A 17,916-nucleotide genomic window follows, 5' to 3' on the forward strand; every position below is an offset into this window, starting at 1 on the left:
TAAACTTAATTTTCTGTTTCAAGAAAATATTTATCTGCTTGAGGTGCTATAAAAACAACCTTACTCCTGAGTACGTATATAAAAAAAACATTAAATTATTAACAAATAGCAAACAGAACAAATATGTCTATTCTCATTATGTATATGTTGATAATTATATACAGAAAGATGCTAATAATATTAAATAAAAATATTAATTTATATATACAGGTAACAATTTTGAGTTTAAAAATATATATCCCCTACAAAAAATCTTCTTATCCATTATGGATTAAATGAACATGAGAGGATAAGGAAGTCGCATATATTTTCTTCCAGCTGTTTTTTGTGTCAGTTCATTTCTTTGCCCAAAAGAGATAGCTACATAAAAACAAATCATGATAAATTGGCAGAATGAACATGTTACGGGCAAATAACAATTTAATGCTTTACCTGTTTTAAGAACTGCTTTGCATTGTTTATTGATGAAGCTCCGTATACAACTTTCCTATTTCCAGCACCTGTGCCTGCACCAGATTTGCTCTAAACAAAAAAATATTTTTAACGATAAAATTAGTATTAAAAAAACAGACATGAGCTTTCTAGTGTTATTTAAACAATTAATATTTTGATTCTTAATATTAAACAATGAACACTTACTTTAGCATAATCTACAAGATTTTGATATTCAATGTAATTTCCACCTCCTACCATAAAGACAATAGCTTCATTAATGACAACCTTATTTTTTACAGGTTCTGTAGCCCTTAGCTGCTTTGGATCAAAATATCGATAATCTTCACAACCTTTTGATTCCATTAACTGATCGACAATCCTTGTGACTGGCAAATTCTATAAATAATTTTTTTTTAATATTTTTTCTTTTTTTTTAACAAATGGCTTACATGTTTCTTAAGAACAAGATTTTTCACACCCTCCATAACAAATGAAGATCCTTTTGAAACAAGTTTTGAAAACATACTGACTGTTTTAGTGCCACCCCCTCTATACTGACTTGGAGTAGATGACATCTTTGTGTATGCCCTGGTTGGAAAAAAATTGTTGAAATTTAGTCAATAATATACAATTTTTTTTTAAACTTACTTCCATCGTTTTATATAGTCAAGTGGTTTTAAATCACAACCTGCTCCTTCCAGAGCCATAGCATACCTGTCTAACTCAGCCTAGAATATTCCTATTTAAGTTACAATTTAAAAATAGTACAAACAAACTTTACCTCTGGAATTGAATCAGAATAAATGTAATAAATTAAAAATAGTCTCATTTTATCCTCAGGTGTCCCTGTTTCGCTATCGGTGATTATTTCAATCAAAGGTTTCTCCAAGCCAGAGCCCGCTAGAATTTTCTCTTCATACTCGAACAGAGTGTCAAGCCTTCTCTGTTTTATCACATTTAAAATACCTGAAAAAGGTAATAATCATTTTCAATTAAACTGATGATAGTTAGAATACGATACCTGTCGCAATCGTAGTGTGCATATCAATCAGTCTTTTCTTTTCTATCAACTGCGGTAGAGAGTTAACGGCCGATGTCAGTTTCGCTGTATTATCTGTCATCATAGAGAATGCAGCATCACTCTCACTGTTGATACCCTGAAATAATTATAAAATTATTAATATTCGCATAAATAGTTTAGATTGTGAGATATTGTGTTTGCCTGATTTCAAGGGCTTTATATTCATTATTTTGTTGACCTAGTCCTTTTTATGTTAGCACAAAGTGAAGGCATTTATTGTTTTTATCTGTCTACGTCTTTTATCAAATAAATCCCGGGTTTTTCATTGTTTGTTCTGTATTCAGTTTGCTTTTCATGATTTGAAACATTTTTAATGTAATGAATTGTGTCTTGTCAGTTTTCGACCGTCCAATTTCCCTTCTTTTTTATTTATTTTTTTTTTTTTATCCACCATGGAATAAACTTTATATTTTTCTGATTTTTTTTTAGTTCATCATGAAGATGTTTAAGTTAAGTCTTTCAAGTTGAATAATCACCATTGATGCTTTTAGTCTTTTGACTTCCTCTTCAGATGATCTATATTCTTCTAATTCCTCTTGAATAGCCTCTGCTACAGTAGGAAAAGGACTAAAATAAATAATGCAATTGTATTTTTTCCTGCATTTTAGAATATTTTTAAACTAAAAAAAAAAGGTGAGATACATGACAACATACCTGCCTTTATGTAGTGCCCAAAATTTATCTTTTGGATCAAGATCACAAGCCCGTGATTTTGATGTCAGCCTTCCACCTGGAGAATTAGTATCCTCGTCGATAACAACCCTATTGAGAGAAAGATCTAAAACGTCATGAGCGAGAGCTTGATATGTCCAAGTGTGATGTAACGGTGTTGCCATGTCCAAATTTCTATCAAGCACGATTAACAAAGGCCTCTGAAAACTACACCGTAAAACTTGTAATATAATATTTGGCTTAAGTGAAAATGCTTTTGTTTTTATTTACCTGAATCTCCCGACTTGGGCTGTGTCCATGAGGAAAATGCTGTTGCGAGTATCGCGCAAATTCTCTTTCAATTTTTTGTCCAATTTCTCAGCTACCATTTCTGCTGCATTGCCCCTTGGGCTCCTAATTATTGGTACGGTACCTTTAAATTGAATTTTAAAAATAAACTGATTTTTTTTTTTAACTTTTTCACTTACCAAGTGTAGCAAATACAGAAAATAGGCTATCGACAATAGAATCCATTATAGAATCCATATCTGTATCTTTTATATCACCTCGGTTAATTGCTTTGGGAGGAAAAAATAAATATATTTAATATTTGCCATTACAATACATACAAAAGAGACAGTCTTACCATAATAAGAGATTGCTTCACTATTTTGATGTTTTAAAATAAACATATCATCCTCTAGAGATATAAAGTTCAAATATTGATCAAATACCTGAAAATTTAAATATATAAATATTACATTTTGTCCAGTATTATGATTAGAAATAATTTTCAAGCATAATTTTAACTGACAGTAAAAGTGCGCTTTTTTAATTAAAAACAACCATTTTATAATATTTATGACCCAAGAGATTTGATTAATTAGTAAAGGAATGTAAGAAAAATAAAAATGGAATGCTAGATAGAAAGGAAGTGATAGAGATAAAAAGAAAGATAGGTAGAAAAAATTTGACTTTCAACTAATAATTGTTTTTAAAAAAAACTCATCCACAGATCAAACTATTAAGAATAATTAATTTCATCCACTCCTCTTGTATGTACTTTATGCATATATTTCAGAATGATTATCAAACATAACATAAGAACATGAGAGGAAGTCGTGTACTAACTTTGTGAATATTTGCAAAGCAGTTGGCTTGCAGAGCTACAGCGGCCAAATCCTCCAGCTTCTGCCGCGACAAGGGAGATATGAAATTCAGATGGTAAACGTCGTAAATGTTCTTTTGAAAATCCTGGCCGATTCGGCCCAAATTCTCTTCGGTCGGCATGCAGAAATAAACAGCAGGCACGTCAGGAATCGGATCCCTATCCGAATGAAGATATCTGGAAAAAAATTAAAAATTGATGAGCGATTAAACAACGTTATACTTTTTAAACAAATGTTTTGCCCATTAAATTATTTGAAAACATGTGAAATTAATTTATATATTATCGATTCATTTATTATTATTATTTATTGTTGATTTTTGTGGGATGGAAAAGATAAATGTCATCTTAATAAGAACAAGATGGAGGATGCGTGTAAGGAAATGTGGTTTTCTTCTCTTTTTTTTCTTTTTATTCTTAACATAATATATCACCATGATTGCAAATGTTGATGCTGCAGAAGTTGTAGATATGAGCATCACGCTTGTCTCACAAAAACTGATGGCCTTATTTCACCCTTATTTCACCCCATGGAAATGTTAACCCAAGACAGCCGCTTCATGAGTGAATCTCGTTTTTAGTGGTTAGTGATTAGTAATGGAAATGCAGATTTAAATTTTATTTTAAGAATCGTCTACACTTTTTTTTTTTTAATAATTGATTGTAACATCTCTTCTCTTGTTAAATATTGGGTTGTAAAATAAGTCCATAGGATTTTTTGATGGTAATCAATGAAAATTGTACTTTTTTTTTTTTTTTTTTTTTTTTTTGCGTTATGCGAACTATGCATATTAGCCATGTGACAATTCATATATGTGTGTTCAAATTGGGGGGGGGGTTATTGTGAAAAAAGGGCCAGAGACGACGGTGGGAATCGAACCCACGACCGCGGCGTGAGAGTCTCTCATGCTAACCACCCGGCTACCGCGGTCCCCAAAATTGTACTTGTCAACAAATTTAATCAACAATATATGAACCATTTCATTCCCCTGCCTGTTACCATCTTATGTGTAATTTTTAATTTCCTCCTCCAAGAACTTCTCAAGATTTTGAGCAATGAACTTTTCGATGTGATTTCTGCAGTAATAAATGAAAATTTGAATTTATCTGCAAAACACAAGAGGGATAAAATCAAATTATTTAACAAGCCAATATTTTTCTATGTTTAAATGCTTGCTATTTTGTGTATGCCTATGTACTAATTATACGCTAATAATCTTGAAGCGTCGATAAACTACCTGAAGTTACCAATTTTAAGTTTAAAAAATTTTCTAGATTCTTAAAGGGAGAGAGATAAATGAACAAGGTGTCAGTTAATAAATTGTATGATACCCATTTATCTAGAAAATTTCCAATTTTACATTTAATAAAGATAATTCAGAGCAGTCGATTCATGTGCTGGGAAGCTATCTCAGTAGCTGTTGATAACTAATCTTCCTCTTCTAAGTCCTCGAGTGAATGAATCATCATTGAAACTGATCAATTTTGAAACCAACTTCAGTCACTTTTAAACCAAGTTTGAACTCCCAACTGGGACAAACCATACCTGCTTTTAAATTATTTTGTTTAAATAAGGTTTGGGGTATGTAGTTCTTTCTTTTTAAAAAGATAATTCCTACTTACAGTAAGTTGTTTTCAATTGTCCAGATTTCAAGCCTACAGCTTATCATCAGGTTGAAGGAGCTGTAGGCTCGAAATCCGGATCGTTGAAAATAACTTACTGCAAGTAGGAACAATCTTTTTAAAAAGATTGAACAACACACTAACTACACCATTTATCATTTTTGTGCTGTTCTTTCCTCCTCTCCTCACAACCTAAATAAGTCTATTGTTGGAACCCCCTACAGCTTATAGCCATACCTTGGAAAGTGCACTATTCCTTATAAAACTGAGCACTTTCCTTGGTGCCTAGTCATGGATCTAGTTTGGTATAAGAAATATCCTGAGGTGGTACCATAAATGAGCTAACGCTTTACATCTACTAAGGATATATGCCTCTGGTTGCTCGTGACAAAGCCAGCATGTTTCTGTCTCAGCTTTGCCCATCTTCTTAAGATGGTAGTTAAGAGGGAAGTGGCCGATGTAGAGGCTATAATTGTTTTCAAATCCTCCCTGCTGAGAGAGACGAGTTCCTTCGCCTTGCGTTTTGAGAGATTTTCAAAACTCTCTTAGCTTGCCTCATACCTGGAGTGTTTGTCCAGTGTATGAATTTTTCATTCTCAACCCATTTTTCCTGTTCTAAATTAAGCACAACTTGGGAGTATTTAGTTGTGGTTCAGGTCTTACGGGTAAGGTAGCCACTTTTTTGGCTAGTGGTCAGCCTGTTCATTTCCTTTGAACACTTAACAATGTAAAAAGTAATTCCCATCATACAGAAGGACCACCTGTCTAGTGTAGAAGAACCACTTTACCATACTTTTTCCCAATGAGTAAACATGCTGAACCAGCATTTAGAACTTGTTGAGTCCGTTTTCATTCACAGGTTTGAATAGTTTAACAAACTACAAGTGAAGGTGGATCCAATAAGTGACCCACCGGTTTAACATGACTTCACCGACTTGCTGACCAACACCCAGCATTAACTCTAAAGAGTAAATAAATGAGTAAATTTGCATTACAACCAAACAATCAAGATTAATTGTTAAAAATGACAGGACGTTTTGGAAAAGCATGTCTGTGCTATCTCTCGCCTGTCGGATGTTAAATTTGCAACGGTTGTTTCAGCAAGGTGAGTAGCTGAAAGAAAAGTACTCTGTATTTGCATTTAATCAAATCACTTACACATGAAGTGTGACACCCATTTCCCTGAGTTCTTTGACAGATATGAGAGGAGATATGATGTCCTGCCCATAGCGATCATATATCAAGATTTTCCACACCGGCTCTGGAGCGATGGTCTTCGACTCCGGTTCGTTCAGGTTCAGCATCTGCTTAATGGCTTCTAAATAAAAAACAAGAAAATATTAACTCTAGGATGGTTAAGCATAGAATGGCAAAATTGGGTGAACAATTTGTACACTATGATTAATTTGTGAATTTGGTTCTTGATTAAAATTCAAATAAGCTATGTTTTAAATTGTAGGCAAGAAGTTACCTATCTGTTTGTCTCGTAGACTCGCCATAATATATTTTATTTAATTATTAATGACAATTTCTGAAGTTGACGTGTTCGGAGGTTTCGTTTAGAAAAACATAAGGTTAACGAACATGAATGTCACAGATAGCCGTCAGGGAGAAAGAACAAACTCTTTAATTTCTCCTATGTACTTTTTTAATTAATAATCTAGCTTTTTTTAAATCAATACACAATATAACTAATGTTTACAATATGTCACAGCTGAAATTATTGTTAAAATATTTAAAAAATTATCTTTTAAAATATCAACTCTATTTTGAAATAAACATTTCTGATAGATGTCAGCTTATATAGGGTCAATCTAAAAGAAACTTTGTTTTTGTTTTTTTTAAATGTCAGGCCTTATTAATTAATAAGAAAATGTTGTAAACAATATAACCAATTTTTATTTAAAATGATGCATTGTAATGATGACGTTTGTTGTTGATGTTAAAGCGCAACCTCCCAAGTTGTTATGTGGCTAAACTCAACTCCTCAATTTTAAATTTGACAATTACCATACATATGCCAGGTATGCCACGACGTTGGCAGGTCGGCCGCTTCTTTTGAACGCCTTTCAAGTCCTGTAGGTCTGACGATATTTATCTAACTAATAATTTGCACTTTTACAATATTTTTATGCCATGAAAGTGTATCATACAATTGATCTACATAGAAAACCTTTCCATCAGTTTAGGGTAGACAAGTTTAAAAACATAAAATACAGTTAGATCTGAGAAATAGTCCTCACTGTCTGTCATTTTACATAAAACAACCACCTGTTATACATGCCATACTTTAAAACCTATATCAAATAGATTTATTTGGAAAAAACATCAACAAATATGTAATGCATATTTAAACTAGAAGTGAACCTGTTGGTAATTATATCATGAGTAAGTCGAAGGCAAAAATTTAATTTTTGTCAATTTTCTTTCTTTTTAATCGTGATATATATTTAGAATTTAGTCTTTCAGTTTGAAATAATTACACTTTTTTGATCATATTTGATCAGTTTCATTCTGTATAAAATGCAGTGTATATAAGTGTTGTTCTGGACAGTAAAAAAATAATTCTTATCATACAGAAGGCCAGGAAAAAATCAAAGCATTAAGCTCAAATATCATTAGTTCAAAGATGGTGTTGAACTACAAAACCAAATTAAACTTATTAGGTAGGCAAAACAAAGTCAGCCTCTGGTGGGTCCCAGGACATATGGGAGTAGAAGGCAACGAGAAAGCAGACACCCTTGCAAGGAAAGAAGCTGCTCTACCAATGATAGAGCCCGAGCCCTTCTGAGGCATACGAATTCACACTACCAATACCTCAGACAGAAGGACAATCCAAGAATCTAACAAATTTCAAAAGGAAAGAAGTGACAAAATGTATCTAAGGAAGCAAGAAAAAACTGTGGATCCTAACAGGACACTGCAAGTTAAATGGACATTTAAAGAAGATCGGAATAATCCAAGACGGCACATGCAGATTCTGCAAAGAGGCAGAGGAGACACCAACACACCTATTAACAAACTGTGGTGCTACAGGAGGAAGTGCTTTGGGATGTACAATGTGACAGTAGAAGAGATTCAAGCACTGAAACCGGGCCTAATAATCAAGTTCCTTGATGAAATAGGACTCACCTTCGACAGGCAGAGAACGGGGGATACAATAGCTCTTGATGGGTGCAGTATATTACACCCCGACCAATACATTTACATCTACATCTAGGTAGGAACGAAGGATTAGATAGAGGGTTTAGAAGGATGTGCTTTAATTTTATAGGTGGCCTTCATGCCTCACGCGGTTCAACGCTTAGGACACATCAAGAAAGGCCCTTACATAGTATTATTTGCGCTCGAGGGATGAGGATATGAGGTCCACAACACGAAACACTTGTTGGGTAGTGGAGTGTTGAGGTCGCATGTGCCATAGTACAAGACAGCGTACAGCAATGTAGGTTTAGAAAACCATTTTCTTTATCATGCCAACGTTTTGATCTTTATTACGATCATTGAAATGTTGACATGATAAAGAAAATGGTTTTCTAAACCTACATCACACCAGACTGCACCTTATGATCTCTAAAAAATCATTAATTAACGGTCTCTAAATACCACACATTTCAAAATGTTACTCTTATTTATAAATAAAATTGACATAAAAAAGGCAACGAGATGGTGAAATTGGGGTTTTTATTTTTTTCTATTATTATTATTATAATCTGAATAATTGAAGAATGTGCAGATTTGTAAATACTATTTGCTTTCTTATTTACAAAAGTATTGACAAATCTAACATTGAATGATAGTTATGGAAACAAAGAGTGAGAATAAAAATTAAAAAAAATGCCGATATTAATTAGGGAAGAAGTCAATTTGCCTTTATCAATGGAATCATGGATTCATTTATAAACTCCTTGTAATCTCTTGTACCCGATCAAATTTTATTATGTAGGTTGACGATGTTTGGGAGGAATTTTTGAAGAAATTTAATGTCAGACATGGATGGAATTTAAAAATAGTAGGACACCTGGTTTGGTAGTGGTTGGCAATTCACATTTTATCAATGGAATTACGAATTAATTTATTTTAAATTGTAAACTCCAATCAAATTTAATTATGTATGTTGAGGATTTCAAAAGGAATTTTAAATTTACAAATTTCTATTATATAGAAGAAGCTTGAATGGGAGAGGTGAGATAATTTGACAGAGGTCCTTCAGACATTTTTGTTTGACTTGCTTACAATTAGCTAAAATATATTTTTCATTGTCATAATAAAAATGTATTTTTATTTTGTATGTTTTATTAAAGTGTATAGTTGCTAATTTTTTTAATTTATTTTTATTTTTTAATTATGATTTTTTTTTCAAAATATAAGTTTAAAAATGTACAAAACAATGGGTTTTTCTTGATTATTTTATCTTAAACTATTAGTATCACCAATAGTAAAATTAAAGAAATTTCAAAAATTAATTGTACAATCAAAAATATAAGTTTTATATATATAATGCTCAAATCATAAAACAGTAAATTGTCGATTACAAGCCACTCAAGAAAGTATCCATTGTTATATTGACTCTTTTTTTAATATATACAGAACCTACTTTAATAACATTTCATAATATTGTTTTTAGGAGACAGATAAACACAATTACACAATGGCATAAATATAAAATATAAAAAACAATAACAAGACCACTCCCCCATGTCTTCTAATGCACAACGTATCTCCATCACAGTCTTGGCACTGGGGACTGGAGTCTTGTTCGGTGCCATAGGGGTTTATATTTATGAATCCGTCACAAAGAAAAATAAATGTGAAAAACTTAAGCAATCATTGAAGGAGCTTAAGGAGGAGCTGAAAGAATTGAGGTTTGTAGTATGGATTTTATTTTGCTTTGCCATTGTGTTATTTGTTACATTGTTAGGAAGGTCCAAAAGAGCAGAGCTTCTTTGACTGAAGCCATTGGCACATCACCTAGTGTTATTGATGGAGAAGAAGACGAATTTTTTGACTTTTCTAACTCAGATGATGATTTGTAAGTATAATTGTTATTAAAAAAAAGAGTAACTTGAAATGTTTAAAGTGTTTTTATATATATGTTTTTATAATTTGCTTAAAATACGGATAGGATTATAATAATGTAGTACTTTTTTAGAATATTCATGGGCAATGAACAATAGGTGCCTTTTTTTGTCTCATGTCTTCCCCTTAGACAAAAAAGTAGTAAAAATAGTATAAAAGGAATATGATTCCGTTCAATTACATGGAAAACGAGATCTGTCTTTAGAAATAATATATTGATTTGTAGAGAATTCTTCCACTCTAATGAAGAAAAATAGTTTTAGTGAAAGTTAACACTAAAATCATTGTAATCTAATCGAAATTATCATTGCACATTTAAACACTGGATTGGTAAATTTTCGCTATGAGATAAAAGGTTTCAGTGCTATAGTATTTGTTTGGAAAGTTCACAGCCAATTCTTGGATGACAGCTGGTTTTCAATATTGGCCACCTACTACTCACATGAGGATTGTTTTAAGTAGTAAGTAAAGTAAATCTTGTCGTACAAGACTGTCGTACAACCACTACACATAGGTTGTTGTGTACAAGGGTCAGATTACTTTACAAAACATTTTACAAATAATTCTCAAAGTAAATTTTAAGGACAATGCCAGGATTCACAAAACCATTAATGTGGCAAATGCAATAATTCGATGTCCTTACAATTCTGCCACCATAATCGTCAGGATGTATAAACCCATTCTGATCCAAATTTACCCCTTTAACAAAACATTTTCCGCTATAAGTATGGTAGTCTGGCTGTTTAAACTTTGATGATTTTTGTAATAAAAGAGTGTAAAATGTACATAGACAGAGTCGGTTTCAGCATAACATAAATTCATTTATTTAACTTTTCTTTAAATTTTGTACTATAATGTACATTTCATAAAGTTATAAACTACTTGAATGAACTAATTTTCTTGTTCCCTCAATCTATACACTTAAAATATGTTTGGATGAATTTTAAATGTTTTATGCAATACAGAAATTCAGAAGACCTGTCAACAAATTTCAAATACATAGACATGGTGCTAAAAGACTTAGAAGGAGATAAAATAGAAGTCCTTCATACTTTACTGGAGCTGTATGATAAGGTAAAGTACAAAAAACAATTAGTGATTTTCTATTTTTTCTAACAACTCATTAAGATGTGTGTTTATTTTGTAAGGATGATAAAAACTGTCAAATTTTATGGAGATTAGCCATGGCCTGCTATCAGATATCGCTGCAGAGGGAAGGCAACGCAAAAAAAGATTATATAAATAAAGGTAAATAAATAATTCAAGAATTATAAACAGTATATTTTAATTATTTTTAACATTTTTTTCATGTTGAAAATTCTTCTTTTGAGTTGGTTATTAAAAATGACTGTTTATAGGTATAGAATATGCTAGAAAAAGCCTTGCTCTTGATTCTTCAATTTCGGAAGTTCACAAATGGTATGCCATTTGTGTTGGTGCGAGGGCAGAATGGCAAGGGACTAGGGATAAAATAAGAGACGGTTTAGAGTTTCAAAATCATGTCTTAAAAGCTTTAGAAATAACGCCAAATGACCCAACTCTCTACCACCTTTTAGGTCGATTTCAATATGAGGTAAATTTTCTATCATTTTAAAAATTTTGTGGTATACATTATTTAAAAAAATGAAATTAAAGTTTTGTATGTCTAAAAAAATTTAATCTGTGAACTTCTGGTGAGTATGATTTTGAATTGTTTGTATTAATGTTCATATAGCCCTGTTAGCTACAATGTAGAAAGTTCAGCAAACAAACTTGCTTTAGTTTCATCTTTTCATCTCATTTTTCAGTCTTACACTTTATAACTATACAAATCATATTGAATTTCTGTTGTCTTACAGGTTGCAGGGTTACCTTGGCTACAACGCAAAGCTGTTGAAGCCATTTATGGGCCAATTCCACAATCAACATACGCAGAGGCGATTTCATCTTTGACCAAGGCCGATGAATTGGCATTACGCCCTTGGAAAGAAAACAAACTTTTCATTGCAAAGTGCTTTATTGAACTTGGGGCAGACTCTGTCGCATTAGAGTGGCTTGAAAAAGCTCAGATGGCACCAGCAGAAAATATAGAAGTATATAAATAATCAATAATCTTTTAGGTTAATATAAACTAATTGATTATTTTTTGTTTTATTCAAGGAGAGGAAGATTGAAGAAGAAATCCAGATCTTAATTAAAAAATACCAAACATAGTGAAGTAAAGTCTTAAAATTAAAACCTACAGACATTAAATCTTTGGTCTGTTGTTTGTGTAAATAATCAAATTTCATTGTAGACTAATGTGAACAAACATTATTTTATTGACTAAGTTACTTTTACTTGAATAAATATGTGATAGTTATAGAAATTGTAATAATCTCAATACACCACCCATCCCCATCCTTTTTATTCATATTTTTAATGTTAAACATCTAAATGCATGCGTTTTTATTCATTCTGCACAAATGTATTTCATTTTTATAGTTAATCATAGTTTTATAGTTACAAACATTACCAGTTTATTTTAATCAATTTAATGTTCACTATTAGAGAAAAGACAAATTGACGATGACAAGATATTGGCTATGCATAGAAACTAAATTTTTTTAAAGACTTTTTTTTAGTTAGTCCTTGCTGAGCAATTGTTTAAAGTGACATCTCCCCGTGGCCACTTGAAGTTCTCCAAGAATGCAAACAATTACACATAATTTGTATGTGGGGCAAAAAAGAGGAATTGGAAAAAATTGTAGGTCGAGATGAAGAGTTGGTGCCTCGGGGTTACCAAAGTCATGATAACTCAAGCAGTTAAGCAGCAGTGTTTTCAGCCATATGTCGTGGGTTCAAGTCCTGCTCATGACCCTAGCTTTTTCATCACAACTACACTATTTATATAACAATTTTAAATCACTTCCTTCATTAGCTTTGAAAATATGGCCTGGAAGACTATATAGACTGACACCGAGCTAAAGTTCCAAAAGAAAAGTTCACAGGAGGTTTTTAGAAAGATTTGATGTCATATTGTACAAATTTTTATGTCAAACATATTGACATTGTGAATTCAATAAGAATTTGCTCATGAGATGTTTAAGATTTAGTACAGTTTTTTAATGTCTTTTAACATGACATTCAAAAGCTGATGAAACGGTGGTCAGTTTAATCAAATATAGATAATTATTATTAGTTTTTTTACTATTTACCCAGTTTTTTAATACAATGCAAAGTAGGCTGAGATGAAAAATTAGGGTGGATGTCATGAGTATGAGTCTACTCATGACACTACTTTTCATATCAGCCCACTTTACATTAAAAATATAGATATACAAGGTAATGTATTGCGCGAAAGATATAACATTTTTAATTATAAAAATAATTAAACAAGTTTTCAAATTTGGTACATCTTTGTCAGAATATCAAACTGTCTCTCTAGCTGTACATCGCGTTTACATAAATAATGTAATATATGTTATATTGTTATAAAATGCAAGCAAGTAATTTTTTTTATTTTTTCTGTAGATCACATTTTTATTACTAAACATATTTATTATTATTTTCATTATTATATACATGGCAATGTTTTTAGAAGGTTAAAGCTGGCTAGGTTTCAGTTTCGTGTATACGTTATGAAAAATCTTTTTAAAGTAATTATTTTATTTTATCAGTAAATTATTACGCTATTTTAACAAAATGGTAGTTTTCGTTAGAGCTGGACCAGCAGAAATTTTGCGAAGTGCTCAGAAAGACAAAGCGTTGATTAACGAAATTCAAAAAATGTTTGAAGATGTTGCTCTGGAATTTGGAGGTAAATTTTTGTCAAAATCCCTTTTAAATAAATAAAAAGTAAATGACTTAAACTTAAATACTTAACTTACTCAGCAAATATAAGCACTTGCTATACCTCTCAACGACAACCTGCCATGGTGTTTATTATAATTATGTGTATATTGTCTACATTAGTTACAGATAATTAGGAGCTATTGTAGTCAAAATAACAGTAAATAATGCTTTGTTTAATTATTTTATTTACTTTTGTACTGGTTAATTCCATTTGCACAAAAAGTAGCATTTAGTCCTTCCATTCTGCAACGCATAAACATCGCTCAGTTAATCTCTTTCCTACATTGATTTCATTTGATATTCTTATTCTTAAACTTTTGTCAATAGCTCCAGCCAGGTTTGAACAAGTATAATAGTGTCAGGGTCATAACATTATTAAAAAAAAGGATACAGGCAGCGCAAAGTCGCCAGGAGACAGTGTAAATCACTCTACAACAGGAGGGATTCTTCGGCGCTTCAGAGAAACAATGTGTTATACTTGAAGGTCAGGACAAGTTTGACCTACTTTGGTCTACTGCAGTTTAAGAAAACCAGAAGTATTTATTTTAGTAGTGGTCAACCATGGATGTACACCGGCTAGAGACGATTGTCATATTACACTACTTTATTGTCATTTAACAGCTTCCTTGTTAGGTAGTCTCTAGATATCGTAAATCAGTTTCTCTATTAGTAAAGAGACATCGAGTAAAAAGGCAATATTTGCAAATCAGCGACACTTGAACAACAATCTTCATCTTCATAGATAAGTCCCAATTTGGTTTGTGGCAACCAGATGACAAGGGCTGTGTTTGGAGAATGCTTTGATTCATGTACCATGCTTGAGTCACCTTTTCAAAGACAGTTAGTTATGATATGAGATGAATCAACTGAACTGGTTATCATAAAAATGGAGCTTTGGCTTTGAGAACGTTATTCTAGAAGTTATGATCCCATTCAGTCCATTTATTGGAGACAACTTCGTGTTAATGCATAAAAATGCTCGAGCACATGTAGCTCAGGTTGTCATCCTTTACTTGGAGAGTGTAAGGATTACCACAATGAATTAACCAGCATGATCTCTTGGCATGAATCCCATAGAAAAGTTATGGGATATGATAAAGAGATCAGTCGAACATCATTCATCACTTACAAGCGTTGAACAACTTCAATTTGCACTTTTTGAAGAATGTGATTGTTTTACAATTTGTCTCAAAATTTGGTCACTTTTTTTACTTGATGCCTAGAAGAATTAAGGCCCTTCACGAGGACAAGGGATGGTAATATGCATTAAGAGCAAAACTAGGTCATAAATTGTTAGTTAAACTTTCATCTATCACTATTCTTTCAAGCTATCATAAATTAATATTTTTTATTGAAATCCATGAATTTCGATCTTGTTTAATTTGGTTTACATTAAAAGAGTATGTTGTAATTAATATAGCGATAAAATACTTGATTTGAAATAAACAATAAAATACAAAGGTCTTTTTTTAGTGTATAAATGGCAGATTACTCAGAGCATAATTACTACTGGTATTAGCAATTGTTATACTGCATGTTTGTTGTGTTTTAGGACCAAGATTTTCCATGAAGTATAAACGTCTCATATCAGGATTTAGTAGTATGTTCTATTACTACAATACTACCATGAGTGGCCTTCAGACTATTGGAGAGGAGTACACAGGCATAGTACAAGTCAACAGCACATTACGATCCATCCCACGATATTTTGTAATTAATTATCATGAAACAGTTTTGATATTTTAATGTTAATCTGTTCATCTATTGCAGAATAGATTTTTAATGTCATTGTTTGAATCATTCGGCATGCTGATGGTGTTGGTATGCTGCAAGAATGTGGAAAAATATATTAAGGAAAATAATGACATATTACCAGAGGCAAAAGGGCGATTGCTGAAGATGTTGTTAATTTTTAAAAGTTTGTTACCGCACATTGATACTATCCACAAGGCGTACTTTTTCTGTAATTGGGGCACATACCATCTAAGCCAGAGACTGACTGGTATTCACTATGTAAATCATATTTTTTCTTTTTTTTTAACTGAGTAATTATTACAAAAATATATATATTTACAGATATTATCCCGATTTTGGCTTAAAGATAGACAGTCGATTCCAGCTTTTAGAGTATTAGGAGGAATCACAATGATCCAGTTGCTCATAACAAGCACAATCGCTATTATGAAGAATTACAATGTTAAGTTGCCAGCAGGAGAAAGTCAAATGGTGCAAGCTAAAAATTTATCTGAACATAGAAAATGCGCAATGTGTTTAAGCACATACCAGAATCCGTCATGTACACCATGTGGGCATATATTTTGTTGGAACTGCATTTTAGAATGGCTCCAGTCCGAAAACCAATGCCCCATATGTAGGGAACCAACAGTTCCCTCTAGAATCGTCTGTTTAAAAAATTACTTTTAAACTATAACTGTGACCTGACCAAAAACTGTGATATGCTGTTAAAAGCTTGTTTTTTACTAGCTTGTTTGTAATATTTTATGAAGAAATAAATATTTTTAATTTAAAAAACTTGAAAACATTTCTTGTAATTAATCAATTTATAAAATACAATTTTTAAACACTTTCTCCTCTTCAACAGCACTGATCAATAAATTCACTACTCATAAAAAATACACAACACCTACAAATTTAGATATTTTCTAGTTCTGTATTAATATTTATTATTATTAATCATACCTTTATTAATAACTGTTTACCAATAAACAAAGTTCAGTTTTTCTTGGTTCGTTTAAATGTTCCTTTCAGTCAGTTTTTACCATTTGTTAGCCCCTGGTAATAATTTCTCTCTATTGTCTGTACTCTGTTTAACTTTACCAGAATTATATGGGATTTATGTGCTTTACACTAACAACATTGATGTCCAAAAAGCAAAAGTGTGTAAGTAAAAGACATATAATGATGAAAAAATAAAATAATAGCTGCATTGGGGATACTACATTTACTGGTAATAAAAAAAAGGAAACAAAACAGATGTGGAAAAATGAGAACATTTTGAGAGCTGTTTTCAGTTATAAAAGTTTTTTGTTTCTGATAAAATTGATACATTTTGAAACCTAAGCTTTTTATTGTTCTAATTTAAAAATTAATATTCAAACAAAACATATATGTATTAATTATTTTTACATCATGATAAACTTCATAACAATTAAACAGTTTAATTCAGTACAATAAATAATATACTTTCCTAAAGGTAGATTGGGGATGACCTTTAAAGTATATTTAAACTGAGAAGGCTGATCAAACACCAAAGAAAACAATAAATAATTATAATTTTAATCTATGGTCATTAGCACTTGCTTTCTCATCTCAACCAAGATCTTGGATTAAAATTATAATTAATTTAAATAATTAATACAGTCAATTTAGACTACCAAATGCATTTAAAGATTAATACAATAAACAACATTAAAATGACAAGAATAAAAGTACATTATAAAACTTTACTCAATTAACTGTACACAATTTTTTGAAAATGAAAAATGGTGTATAATTAATTGATTATATGTAAGTTACGCCTGCACGAAACCACTAATGCAGCAACAAACGATTCTTCCCATATACAAATTCCGAGAATAGATTATAAGCATAAAATGTAGATTGTATTGTATGACCCCTTTCTTTCGCAGATCCTCTCGGGACTCCGAACAGTACAGACACTTTAAATTAGAACCCTTGTGTAAAGTTGTAGTTTATATTGAATAAACCTTATTTTTAAAAAATTAGTTTNAGTTACGCCTGCACGAAACCACTAATGCAGCAACAAACGATTCTTCCCATATACAAATTCCGAGAATAGATTATAAGCATAAAATGTAGATTGTATTGTATGACCCCTTTCTTTCGCAGATCCTCTCGGGACTCCGAACAGTACAGACACTTTAAATTAGAACCCTTGTGTAAAGTTGTAGTTTATATTGAATAAACCTTATTTTTAAAAAATTAGTTTCTTACATCGAAACCATAACTTGTATAACTAAGAATAACTTGATAATAAAAAATAATAAAATTTGGTATTGTAATGATCACATCACAGTTCAAGTCT

At 31.6% G+C, this 17,916-nt stretch overlaps 3 protein-coding genes across 9 annotated transcripts; 2 read left to right on the plus strand and 1 right to left on the minus strand.

The window, feature by feature from the left end:
- Positions 1–328: 328 nt before the first annotated feature.
- LOC106666523 (protein sly1 homolog) lies at positions 329–6,541 on the minus strand. Its single transcript, XM_014393786.2, has 15 exons — positions 6,430–6,541; positions 6,117–6,276; positions 3,299–3,512; positions 2,814–2,901; positions 2,656–2,745; positions 2,459–2,600; positions 2,171–2,395; positions 1,993–2,083; positions 1,457–1,592; positions 1,217–1,401; positions 1,084–1,163; positions 885–1,023; positions 640–831; positions 433–522; positions 329–360 (listed from the first exon to the last, which is right to left on the minus strand). Exons 1-15 carry the CDS (start codon positions 6,455–6,457, stop codon positions 331–333), a joined length of 1,890 nt encoding a protein of 629 aa, XP_014249272.1. The 5' UTR covers positions 6,458–6,541; the 3' UTR covers positions 329–330.
- On the plus strand, positions 3,656–12,384 carry LOC106666524 (regulator of microtubule dynamics protein 2-like). Of its 4 annotated transcripts, none has more exons than XM_014393789.2 (8): positions 3,656–3,710; positions 9,586–9,823; positions 9,880–9,990; positions 11,003–11,111; positions 11,186–11,285; positions 11,396–11,610; positions 11,876–12,109; positions 12,177–12,384. In XM_014393789.2, exons 2-8 carry the CDS (start codon positions 9,657–9,659, stop codon positions 12,228–12,230), a joined length of 990 nt encoding a protein of 329 aa, XP_014249275.1. In that variant the 5' UTR covers positions 3,656–3,710; positions 9,586–9,656; the 3' UTR covers positions 12,231–12,384. The 4 variants fall into 4 exon arrangements, with proteins under 4 accessions (XP_014249275.1, XP_014249273.1, XP_014249274.1 ...); XM_014393787.2 differs by lacking the exon at positions 3,656–3,710 and adding an exon at positions 6,901–7,036; XM_014393788.2 differs by lacking the exon at positions 3,656–3,710 and adding an exon at positions 6,906–7,040.
- A 1,205-nt stretch (positions 12,385–13,589) lies between these two features.
- LOC106666568 (peroxisome biogenesis factor 10-like) lies at positions 13,590–16,592 on the plus strand. Of its 4 annotated transcripts, none has more exons than XM_014393853.2 (5): positions 13,590–13,654; positions 13,708–13,815; positions 15,403–15,560; positions 15,621–15,863; positions 15,927–16,592. In XM_014393853.2, the coding sequence occupies exons 2-5, from the start codon at positions 13,785–13,787 to the stop codon at positions 16,272–16,274; spliced, it is 780 nt and encodes a 259-aa protein (XP_014249339.1). In that variant the 5' UTR covers positions 13,590–13,654; positions 13,708–13,784; the 3' UTR covers positions 16,275–16,592. The 4 variants fall into 4 exon arrangements, with proteins under 4 accessions (XP_014249339.1, XP_014249338.1, XP_014249341.1 ...); XM_014393854.2 differs by having other exon boundaries at positions 13,614–13,654; positions 13,718–13,815; XM_014393852.2 differs by having other exon boundaries at positions 13,594–13,815.
- The last annotated feature ends 1,324 nt before the right edge of the window (positions 16,593–17,916 follow it).

The sequence above is a fragment of the Cimex lectularius genome, unplaced genomic scaffold, assembly GCF_000648675.2.
Source record: "Cimex lectularius strain Harlan isolate CLEC.00 unplaced genomic scaffold, Clec_2.1 scaffold415, whole genome shotgun sequence".
Taxonomy (NCBI): domain Eukaryota; kingdom Metazoa; phylum Arthropoda; class Insecta; order Hemiptera; family Cimicidae; genus Cimex; species Cimex lectularius.

Coding starts and splice junctions, on each gene's coding strand:
- LOC106666523 (XM_014393786.2), bottom strand. CDS start 6,457: ATGGCGAGTCTACGAGACAAACAGATAG. Junction 2,084..2,170: donor TGGGCACTACATAAAGGCAG/GTATGTTGTCAT, acceptor TATTTATTTTAG/TCCTTTTCCTACTGTAGCAG. Junction 1,402..1,456: donor GCACACTACGATTGCGACAG/GTATCGTATTCT, acceptor TACCTTTTTCAG/GTATTTTAAATGTGATAAAA.
- LOC106666524 (XM_014393789.2), top strand. CDS start 9,657: ATGTCTTCTAATGCACAACGTATCTCCATCACAGTCTTGGCACTGGGG. Junction 11,611..11,875: donor TAGGTCGATTTCAATATGAG/GTAAATTTTCTA, acceptor GTTGTCTTACAG/GTTGCAGGGTTACCTTGGCT. Junction 12,110..12,176: donor CACCAGCAGAAAATATAGAA/GTATATAAATAA, acceptor GTTTTATTCAAG/GAGAGGAAGATTGAAGAAGA.
- LOC106666568 (XM_014393852.2), top strand. CDS start 13,701: ATGGTAGTTTTCGTTAGAGCTGGACCAGCAGAAATTTTGCGAAGTGCT. Junction 15,561..15,620: donor GATCCATCCCACGATATTTT/GTAATTAATTAT, acceptor CATCTATTGCAG/AATAGATTTTTAATGTCATT. Junction 15,864..15,926: donor GACTGACTGGTATTCACTAT/GTAAATCATATT, acceptor ATATATTTACAG/ATATTATCCCGATTTTGGCT.